The sequence below is a fragment of the Vicugna pacos genome, chromosome X, assembly GCF_048564905.1.
Source record: "Vicugna pacos chromosome X, VicPac4, whole genome shotgun sequence".
NCBI lineage: Eukaryota > Metazoa > Chordata > Mammalia > Artiodactyla > Camelidae > Vicugna > Vicugna pacos.
In genome coordinates this window covers 77,093,907-77,105,680 of record NC_133023.1, presented here as the reverse complement: position 1 = coordinate 77,105,680, position 11,774 = coordinate 77,093,907, and the positions used below count along the sequence as shown (strand labels likewise).

The window sequence follows — 11,774 nt, the reverse complement described above, 5'->3', positions numbered from 1 at the left end:
CTGGTATAGGAAGGGCATCTCACATTGGATTTTAATCTCCTGTTTTCAGGAGAAAAGGAGGTCACACTACTCTTCTTGTACCTGCTATTTTTCAAGTGCTTTTAGCACAAAATAATCCTTATGCCAAAGTGACATACTTTGGGGTGGCATATTCTGCCACCCTTCACTCTCATACAAAGTATAAAACAAACTCACAAATTAAGAATAAATCAAGCTAACAAAACTAAACAAATTAAAATTAATACTAATTCCATGAGATGGATAATATTGCTTTGGTGGCTCTAAATTGCAATCTGCAACATTAAATACGATACCCAAGGCAACAACACAGATTCTCTTGATTTAAACATTCCTTCAGTAGGGTGAGCCTGATGACCCCTCCTCAACCCTCTGCCAGTTCCCTGCTATTTTAACAACTTCAGTGAAAATTGAGGGCTTTTACGCTAAGTGAAATAAGTCAGACAGAGAAAGATAAGTACTGTATATCACTTATATGTGGAATCTAAGAAGACAAACTTGGAGAAACAGAGAGTGGAATGGTAGTTACCAGGGACAAGGGGGTGGGGGAAATGGGGAGATATTGGTCAGATGGTACAAACCTCCAGTTATAAGATTAAGAAGTTCTGGGGATCTAATGTACAGCATGGTGATTATAGCTAGCAATACTGTATTGTAAATTTGAATGTTGCTAAGAGAATAGATTTTTAAATATTATCACACAAAAAAGAAATGGTAATTATGTGACAAGATGGAGGTGGTAGCTAATCATCTTGATATATATATATGTATAGATATGTGTATATATATATATCTGAATCACTATGCTGTACACCAGAAACTAAGACAACATCGTGAATCAACTATATTTTAATAAAAAATAGAGAAAATAGATAAATGTATCAATCAACAAGTGTTACACCTTAAACTTATACAATGTTATATATCAATTATATTTCAATAAAGCCAGGGAAAGAAATAACACTAGTGTATGGCAGAACGACACCTTAGAAAAAAGGTGAACCAAAAATGATCCACCCTGTCTTTTAGCTAATTCAGGGTGTTCATTTTTATCAATCAACTGCTATGTTCCAGCACTACTTTAGCAATTTACTCATAGTACCTCATCTAATCCTATGATATAAGGACTCTTATTATCCACATCCTGACAACTCATTTTAACACATCTCCCTTTTTGGTCTAAATATTTTCCCACTCAATATGTGCTCCAAACATATCCATATAAACCCTGCCCATTCTCCCATTCTATCATCTTCATTTCTAACCTAGCCTATATCCAACATTTTTCTTTCCCAACAATTACACAAAAAAAATCAACATACATTACAGATAAGAAAATATAGATAAGGAAAAAGATTTAAATATTAAATTCATGCATTATCTTATTACTCATAGCTATTCTTATTTTGGTATCTAGTCTTTCAATATTTTGTATTTCTCAAAAATGGGATATAGTATGTATATAGTCATGTAATTAGCTTTTCCACTTAATATTGTATGCTGAATTTTTTCCATGTAAATAAGTGCAGTTGCCCATCAACATTTTCAAGAGTCAAATAATGTTTTAATGTGTAGACATACCTTAATTTCTTAGCCAAGTGCCTATTTCAAGACACTTGGGACATTCATAGTTTTTCACTCTTCAAAGCGGTGCAAAGATGCACAGCCTTGTACAAGCCAATTATTTCTCCTAAAACAATTATATTTCCTAAGGACACATTTCTACAAGTGGAATTATTGGGTCAAAGAGCACTCCACAAAGACCCTGCCCCAACCAACTTTATAAAAGAAATATGATAGAAGCACGAAAATTTATTCTTTCTTATATTATGTTTTCCTATTATTTCAAAATAATAACTAATGTATTCACTCACATACATACCAGAGCTGGACAAGAAAGAGGATGTTTTCCTATCAAATGTCCTCAGGATCCTAAAATAAAACTGTCCCTCTCTGTATGTCCCCAGGATAGGTTCCAGCACTTCTTTGGTCAAAGCGTCTCACTTCCTTCCTCCCCTTACCACTCCCATGGCCAGCAGTGAAACTTCACGCCCTTAGCATCTATGCCTGAACTGTGGTGGTAACTTCCTAACTGGTGTTCCACTCTCCAGGGGCCACTCCAGTCCCCACCCCAACTCTGACCCATTCTGCACACAAGTCAGCCACATCATTTTCCTTTCATTCTGTTATTCCTCTGGTCACAAAAGGCTTTGGTGTCTTCCAGGGGTGGGTGGAGTAATACACAGACATCTGTTTATAAATTGGGGATCTTCCATGAATGGGATTCACCTCAACTGCTGGACTGTATTTCCCATCACTTCCTCTCTGCACACTATATACTCCAGGCAAGCCAGCCTCCTCTCTCTGGGGTAGGAGTCCTACCTCCATGCCTTTCTTCCCATTACTCCTCCCTCTTCCAATGCCCTTTTATCCCATTTTTAGTCTGTCGTTTAAGCCCAGCTTAAAGTGTCCCTTCCTTTGAGGGGAGCATTGTTGCCTGCAGAAGTTTCTGCTGCTTCTAAGAACTAATAGGAAACAGCTGGCCATGATTAGAGATTCTCAGTTTTGTCAGTATCTTTTTGTTTCCTTACATCTTGCCTTTCCAAATACATCATAAATTCAAGAACATAACTTTTTTCTTTGCTTGTTAAAACATACACGTTTATTGATGAAACACAAGTCTAAGATTAACAAATGTAAACCAATACAAAAGTGTAGCTTATTCATGATTAGTTTGCTGTCAGTTTAAGTAGAGGAAAGAGTAAAAATATCTCAATCTAGGTAGCAACATGAAATCAATAAATGTTTTCTTTGTACAACCCCTAGTATTCACTTGACGTCCTTAAAATGGTCCAGCCTAAAACCCATCATCATAGCCAGCATCACTGTTGATACGTGATATTCATTATCCCAAAATAGCAGCTGAAAGGATCTCTTTGCCATACAAGCACAGTGAAAAAGAAAGAATTTACAAAATTGTTCCCAAGTGCAAACTAAAAAAAAAAAATCTCAATATTGTTTGGGACAGACTCCCAGTTAGAGTTTGGTCAATACTTTTAGGACTTTTACTTTCACCACCAGATCACTGTGATTTGCTAATGCTTTGATTTTTTTAACACACACTCCAGATTCCTTGAATAAGAAAAAAAGTGAACTTCTGCTGAATTCTTTCCTGGATGAGGCAAGCCCTTCATTTTTTATGTTGTCATTTATATTCTCAAATAGGGTAAGGATATTAAGAAGAATCTCTCTGTCCCATTCTTTATTAAAAAGGGAAATCAATTCTGATGGTACTTTACAACTGACCAGCTCTCTTGTCATGGCTGGATTTTCAGTAAAGTTTATGATTAGTTTCATAATCTGAACCTTAGTGAAGTAATTTCCCAGGAATAACAAAGCAAAAAGGTCTGGAAAAGAATAGGAAAGCAAATGTTGGTAATGATTAGTCACAGTCATATTGGTTAACAGCCTTAGTCCAGCCATCTGCACAGCTGAGTCCAAACGACAGATCATGGTGTCATCACACACTTGTATGATATAAGTCTTAATCTTGCCCTGATTTTCCACATTCACACTCAGGTTATTAAGGGCATTGTATGCCTTTTCCCTAATAATGGGATCTTTCGTTTTTATCAGTTTTGCAATAATTGGCAGACCACCCAATTCACGAATGGCATTTTGGTTAAATGAATATGCTGCATTGTTACCCAGAGTGACCAAGGCTACTTCTTGAGTAAAAGGATCATTAGATCTTTCAAGGATGTTAAGGACCTTTTGAAGGTCATTAGTACCCAGAACATCATCAATTTTATAGGGAAAGTTGAACTTGCCCCTTCGAACAGACCATGATGTAGTTGTAGTTGGAGTCCTGGTGCTCTTACCTCGGGTCCTTCCCTTAGACTTGCTACTTGCCCTGCCCCCAGCCCTAGCCCCATTCCTCACAGGGTGGCAGCCTCCACCCCTGATTCCTGGACAGGGTAAACCAGGTGCAAGCATTCTGGTCCCAGAGATGGTACTCAACCTGGCCCCTCTGCCCGCTCTTGCACTTGCCTGTTCCTTCAGGATGCTGAAAAGAGCCTTGGCCTTGGCCTCTAGGCCACCTCCGCTCTGGGCCTTCAAGTGGGCCTCTGCCTTTACATCAGGTCCACTCTTGAGTTCCACGCCCACCTCAGCCTTGGCCTTTGAGTCACCCTGAACTCTAGCTCCAGCTCCAGCCCCAGCATTAGCCTTAGCTCCTTTCCCAGTCTCTGCAATATCACTAGATTCCTCCTCCTCATCCTCATTGTCATCATTCCAGATTTTCCCACTCTCATCTCTTCCCCAGGTCAGTCTGTATACGCAGTAGCAGGCACCAGCCCCAATCACCACACCAGCGGCCACGCAGCCAGCTTCCCGAGTACGACCCATACTGGGGTGAATGTCTGAATTCTTAACCCGGGCACAGAGGGCTTGCTCTGGCCCAGAGGAGTGCTCCCACGTTGAGGGCGGAGTCTTCAGCTACAGTTGGCAGGCTCTGCTACAGCTGCAGATGCTGCAGGACCTAAGAATGAAAGAAAGATTTGAGACTTCAGCCTCCTCGTTTTGTGCCTTTGAATGCAGACAGACTGAACTTCAGGCTAACAAACAGACCAAACATACAGGAACATGGCAGGGACTCAGGGCTAGATCACTGATTCCTTTCTTCAATTGGGAAGGTAATTTTGAAAATTTTCCCCACCTCCAGATTCTCCAACCTCATGTTCAACCACCCCGGTATATTAAATTTAAGATATCTAATCAGTTCCCTACCTCCCCTGCCCCTCCAGATGTCCTGGGGGCAGTGGCACCCCCACATATACCCACACGGGTCCCAGCAGTTTCTTCCTTCTACTTCTTGCCTGGAAGTGCACTGCGTTCTGCAAACCTGAATACAATGGGATGAGGAGGGTGGTGCTGAGCGCTCAGGACATATAGACCTCACCAGGGACGGGACACACGTCACTCTCCAGAATCACTAACCCTAGTCCCACGTAGCCCAATATTTCCCACCTTTGGTTATCCCCCTCTTCTCATTAAGCTGCGGCTTTTAAGTTCATTATGACCCTCCCCCTTTTCCTTCAATTACCTTCAAGCCTCCATCCCACCCTCACCCTTGAAAGTCACTTCCTTCAAAGGTGATGACATAACTCCTTTCCTGTGAAAAAATGGGTGGTGGTGGAGCGAGGGTGTCTAGAAGTCAGACAGGCGATACACAAAGGTCTCCAACTCGGCCAATGCCTCTGCCATCCCCACCGTCTCAGAGGTAGCAGGATACTCCCACCCCCACCCATTATACTGACTTCCACTGCTCGGGAGGAATTTCCTTCCTCCCTCATCTCAGTTTCCGCCTCCACCAAACCTAAGGACTGACAACTCTGGAACCGAGTGCTTAGTAGACAGACCAACACCAAGGACACTGTATCGGAAAGAGTAATCTGCAGCAAGGTCCTCCCCACCCCCGGACTTTCGTAACACCCTCGTCCTTCTAGCCACTTGCTTCCTGGTCTCATACCTGCAGAGTACTTTTGCAAGCTCCACAATGGTATGAAGAGGAAGGAAGGAGGGGTATGCAGAGGAGGTCCATGGCTCCCTGGAGTTTGCAGTCTCCACCATTCTCCACCCCAGGGATCCCTAAATATGCCACCACCCTCACTCTGACCTACTTGTTTCTGGACAATTTTCCTCTTCTTCCTGCTCTTAGGGTTGGACTGGCCTTCAGGCGCAAGATCCACAGACACAGACAGGCGACACGGCAGAGACGGATGGCTAGGCGGACAGAACAGCACTTCAGACAGTCCCAATACCAGCTTTTCCAAATGTAAGGTTCTGCTTGTCAAACGGATTTCACCTTTTGGTCTCTCACCCTACTCCCACTTATCAGGAGTCCGCTGACAGCAGCCCTCTTCCTGCAAGGACGTCCATCCACCCCTCCCCCTCCCCCATCCCCACCACCCAGCCTCAGCCCCAGCCCCAGCGGTCAGCCATTTTCCCAGCAAAAACCACACCCCTTTCGAACAACTGGAAAGAGGGGAAGCGGGGAGAAGGAGTGCGGAAAACCGGAGGAGAGAAAGAAAACCCAAAGGTCTCATTGATCCCCCTCCCAGGCGCATTCCCAGCCCCAACGACAACCATTTTTCCTTCACGCGTTGTCATAGCCAAGTTGCTGCATGAAATAGCAGGGAGGTTGCTAGAGAGTTAGTAATGCGCCCAAGTAAAGGCGAGGACCTCCGTCATCCCCTCCCTTCTGGGGGCCATGGGGCAATCCCACCTCTGCACGGACCTGCAGGGTTTCGGGGCGGATTGTTTATTCCTTTCTCCGAGTGGTACAGGGCCCTACTGAAATACTTGGGGAATGACAAGACAGACGCACAGTTCCAAGATTTTGGCTTGCTAGATGTACCAGCACTCAGAACAAGAATCTTAATATCTGCCCTTCCCGATTCAAGACCCTAGATGCCAAAGGTTTCAGGTTTCCCCCTCCTGGTTTGGGGTCTTCCCTGGAATCCAGCCCCTCCTCCCCAATGTCCATCATTTTCGTTCTTGGAAAGGCTGAAGGTAGTGCAAGGATGTGGCGAAAATGGGCCTTGTCCCTCTTCGGTCTCCGCCCTCCGCCACCCGCACTGCAGGGATCCCCGGGGCAGCGCCCATCCACACACAGACCTGCTGGGATCAAAGCAGTTATCTCCTCTTTCTCTCCTGGCCACAGGCCCGCCCGACCTCCGGGCAATAAGGAGATGGCAACCGGACCAAAGGAAGACCGGGATTAGAAAAACGTCTGCACACGTCGGCTCCTGCTCACGTGAGGGCTACGTCACTCCTGAGCTCAGGACCCCAATTACCACTCCCACCAGCAGTGCGGCAGGAGCTGGCCCACCCCTCTCCTTCCCTTCCGCGGCAGGTTCTGCCACTCATTTTCCTCTGCCAACCCGAGACCAGAAATACTTCTCTTGTGGTTGGAATTTACCTTTCTTTGGTTAACGGAGACTGCATCTGCTCCCATATCCATTGGTCTTTTCTTCCTCTTTGAGGAATAATTTTTCTCTCTACTCCCTGTCCACCCACCTCTCCTCCACTCCCTCCAACCCAGCCTCAAAGGTCCAGCATTTCCCCTGCACCTCCATACAAAATGAGTCAAGATCTCAAAAAAGATGGGTAGTGGGAATGCCTTACTTTCTTAAACTTTTCTGTTTACTTTTTTAAAAATCAGCGATGCATTACTCTTACACTGAGAAAATAAAATGATGCTATTTTCATTTGTGTGGAGTAGAATTTAAGTGGGAGGGGAAACCCAAAGGCCTCATTAATTTTATTATACTTATTTATAACACAAGGAAAATGTTTTCACGGGTTACAGTTAAAAAGCAGCTTTCAAAACATAGTAAACTGTTTTAAAATTATTTCACTTATTTCAAATGTACAATTTGATGAATTTTGATAGATGAATGTATACATCAATGAAACCAGCACCACAATCAAGATAGCTAACATTTCCATCACTCCCCAAGAGGTGCAGATTTTAAATTCCCAATTTATCCTTTCCCACCCGCTTTACACCGGGTAACCATAAGTTTGTTCTCTATGTCAGTGAGTCTGTTTCTGTTTTGTAGATAAGTTCATTTGTGTCCTTTTTTTTAAGTTTCCACATATAAGCAATATCATATGGTATTTTTTTTCTCTTTTTGACTTACTTCACTTGGAATGACAATCTCCAGGTCCATCCATGTTGCTGCAAATGGCATTATTTTATTCTTTCTTTATGGTTGAGTACTTTTCCACTATACACACACACACACACACACACACACACACACACATATACATACATACATACAACATCTTCTTTATCTAGTCATTTGTTGATGGACATTTGGGTTGCTTCCATGTCTTGGCTATTATAAATAGTGCTGCTATGAACACTGGGGTACATGTGCCTTTTCAAATTATATTTTCCTGCAGATACATGCCCAGGAGTAGAATTGTTGGATCATATGGTAAGTCTATTTGTAGTTTTTTGAGGAATCCCCATACTGTTTTCCATAACGGCTGTACAAAACTACATTCCCACCAACAGTGTAGGAGGATTCCTTTTTCTCCACACCCTCTCCAGCATTTATCATTTGTGAACTTTTTAATGATGGCCATTCTGACTGGTGTGAGGTAATATCTCATTGTAGTTTTTATTTGCATTTCTCTGACAATTAGTGATGTTGAGCATCTGTCATGTGCTTGTTGGCCATCTGGATGTCTTCTTTGGAGAGACGTCTGTTTAGGTCTTCTGCCCATTTTTTGATTGGGTTGCTTTTTTTTATATTAAGCTGTATGAGCTGTTTGTATATATTGGAAATTAGTCCCTTGTTGGTCGCATCATTTGCAAATATTTCTCCCATTCTGTAGGTTGTCTTTTCACTTCGTTGATGGTATCCTTAGCTGTGCAAAAGCTTTTAATTTTAATTGGATCCTATTTGTTTGTTTTTTGCTTTAATTTCCATTACTTTCTTGTGATTCAATGGCTGTTCTGAACACCTGCCCCAGATTAGCTTTTAGTCTACTAAGGCTGAGGCAGCTGAGGGTGTGAGGATGCAGAAATAGTCTGATCCTCCTCACCTTGTCAAAACGGGAAGGAAGGAGGTGCCGCCCTCCTCCCTCTCGTATATTCCAGAGTCTCTCATCTGCTGCATTCTGGCACCTGACTCTCTTGCTCACTCCAAAAATATACATGGACAGGTGACCAAGGTGGTAAATGCCACCTTTACTCAGATGACCAACCTGAGTAAATGCCTTTGGCTTCTTTCCGTCTTCCTTCCCTCCCTCCCTCAGACCCCCACAGAGGTAACTTGGGGGTCCAGAGAAGGGATTGCTGTTCCCACTTACCCTTGCAGCTGCGGGGTTTCCACAAAGATTGCTGGGGGAAACTCCCAGGCCTGCTCGCCCTGCCTTTATTCACGGTGGCTGAGTTCACCTTATTCCTGATACTGTCTGCTGCTACTACCTGGCCTGAGAGGTACAGCCTGCTGGCCTCTCACCTCTGGCCTCCTCACCTCAGGGCACCCAGGGAGAAACTAGCCTTGCTTCAGGGTTACTGCCCACAGCCCACACCCACCTTGGTGTCCCCCTAGCCAACTGTATGCCTGGGCCCAAGGGAGTCTCCCCACTGACCATGTGATTAACCTAGAGAAGGCGGTCTCAGCTGGCCACCTCTGTGTTCTACCTAAAATTATATCAAAGTCATGTGCATGCATATGTTCATTTTAGTGGGAAGAAAGGTCATAGCTCTGTTCAGATTCTCACAGGTATCTATGACTTAAAGTTACTAACAACTACTCACCTAGAAAAAAAGATATAACCCCTCAGTAGAAATCAATATCTGCCACTGTTTCTTGCTCACATACTATACACATTGTTTATTTTTCCAAATGTGCAAACAACACAGAAATGTATAAACTAGAACGTGAAAGTTCCCTGAAGTGCCTGTTCCACCACCAACCACTTTTAACATTTTCCCCCTTTCTTCATGCAAATGCGAAGTGTTGTATGCATATGTATCAAGTTCTAAGTTAACAACAATATACAAAACAGAAAGGTTAACACTAAGTGATACAAAGTGCAGTGATTCTGCACTTTAATTTGAGACCTGACATCTTTAAAAATTGGGTCTTTCTCTTTATGTCAACTTTTATGATCTTCAATAAATTTTATGTTTCTTTAGGTAGAACATACTCATTACTTGTTAAGTTTATTCCTAGGTATTTTATTGTTTTGTTGCTTTGGGGGATGATATTCCTTTTATGATTATATTTTCTACCAGGTTATTGCCTGTCTAAAGAGAGAATTAATTATGATATACTTACTTTTAGTGACATTTTGCAGACATACCTCATTATATTGCACTTCACCTTATTGCACTTTGCAGATATTGCTTTTTCTCTTTTTTACAAATTGAAGGTTTGTGACAACCCTTCATCAAGAAAGTCTACTAGTGCCATTTTTCCAACAGCATTTTGCTCACTTGGTGTCTTTGTGTCACAGTTTGGTAAATCTTACAATATTTCAAACTTTTCATTATTATTATATTTTTATGGTGATCTGTGATCAGTGATCTTTGATGTTACTTTTGCAAAAAGATTACGACTTGCTGAAGGCTCAAATGATAGTTAGCATTTTTTAGCAATAAAATATTTTTAATTAAGGGATGCATTATTTTTAGACATAATGCTATTGCACACTTAATAGACTACAGTGTAGTGTAAACATAACTTTTATATGCACTGGGAAACCACAAAATTCGTGTTACTAACTTTATTGTGACATTCACTTTATTGTGGTGCTCTGGAACCGAACACACAATATCACTGAGGTATGCCTATAGTTTTTCAGTTATAGCTTTGGTTTTTCTAGGTATGCATGCATAATCATCTGAAAATGATGATTTTTAAATTTTGTCTTTTCAAATATTTATATCTTTTATTCTTTCATTTTTTGGATGTACTGCATCAACCTCCAGAACTATGTTGAATAATAGTGATAACTGAGAGCCTCCTGATCTTGTTCTTGAAGTAAATGAGAATGCCTTTAATATTCATCACATAATATAATGTTTGCTGTTTGTTTCTGTTGTGTTTTTCTTTATCTGTGTCTGTGTGTCTTCAGAGTGAGTGAATGGTTAAAAAGCCACACTTATAATAATCCTTTATGTAAGACAGAAAAATTTAATTGTCCACATTATAATATTGGGAGAGGGAAAGAACAAGGGAGAGTTGCCAAAGTGCTGTGCGTACTGGGAATATGTTGATGAGCAAAAACAGATACTAACTCTGTTCTCATACTGGAAACAAGACCTTAATGGAATAATCAGATATACATACAAAGTGAGAAAAACACTTTAAAGGAAAGGACACTGTTAATACAGTAAAAGAAATGGCAGAGTCTGGATCAGCAAAGGCTTTCTTGAGGGAGAAAAGGAATGAAATTTTGAGCTGAGATTAAGGAAAGCAGGTGTTAACTAGGAAAAGAGGGAAACAGAAAATAAAAATGTCTCAACTTCTCCACCATTCTGATAACCACTATGATAAGCCATCTACCTCAGTCCTAGGTTAAATCCTGTGAAAACCACTGGTAGCTTTTCAATTGACTCTTTCAGGTTTTGTTGCTGTTTTATATATCCCAAACCAAAAATAATGTAGATACATCATACATAGGTGTGTGTACATGTGTATCTTTTTAAAGTAATTTGAGATCATACAATGCAAACTATTCTGCAAACTATTTTTTCACCTAATATGCCATGTACATCATTGTATCAGCTACAATCCTATTCTGTAGTGTGCATTTACCAAAATTTAACCAATCTCTTACTAATCGATATTTAGCCTCTTCCCAATCTTTGTCTATTACAAAAATGCTATAATGGAGACCTTTGTACATATATATTTTGATAATTGTGGCATTATTTCTTAGGATAAGTTCCTATAAATGAAATCATGAAATCACTGGGTCAAAGTGGATGTTCATTTTAAATTTTATCCGTGTTGCCAATTTTCATCTCAAGTTTATATATTTATATATATATATGTATTCCAAAATTTTTCAATTTTTTTATTTTATTGAATTATAATCAGTTTACAATGTTGTGTCAATTTCCATTGTAGAGCACAATTTTTCAGTTATACATGAACATACATATATTCATTGTCACATACGTTTTCACCGTGAGCTAACACAAGATCTTGTATACGTTTCTC

At 41.2% G+C, this 11,774-nt stretch overlaps 1 protein-coding gene across 9 annotated transcripts in view; it reads right to left on the bottom strand.

The window, feature by feature from the left end:
* Nucleotides 1–2,657: 2,657 nt before the first annotated feature.
* The window catches only part of ARMCX1 (armadillo repeat containing X-linked 1), a 39,237-nt gene continuing 30,120 nt past the window's right edge, over nt 2,658–11,774 (bottom strand). For 6 of the 9 annotated variants that reach the window (XM_072956884.1, XM_072956881.1, XM_072956883.1 and 3 more), the window contains 2 exons: nt 5,700–5,802; nt 2,658–4,558 (listed from right to left, as the gene is read on the bottom strand). In XM_072956884.1, coding sequence (XP_072812985.1) covers nt 3,055–4,425 — 1,371 coding nt within the window. In that variant the 5' untranslated portion in view covers nt 4,426–4,558; nt 5,700–5,802 and the 3' untranslated portion in view covers nt 2,658–3,054. Of the gene's footprint in view, nt 4,559–4,806; nt 4,922–5,699; nt 5,803–6,696; nt 6,914–11,774 lie in introns of those variants that run through there. The other 3 variants (XM_031671497.2, XM_072956882.1, XM_006220465.4) reach the window with 3 other exon arrangements.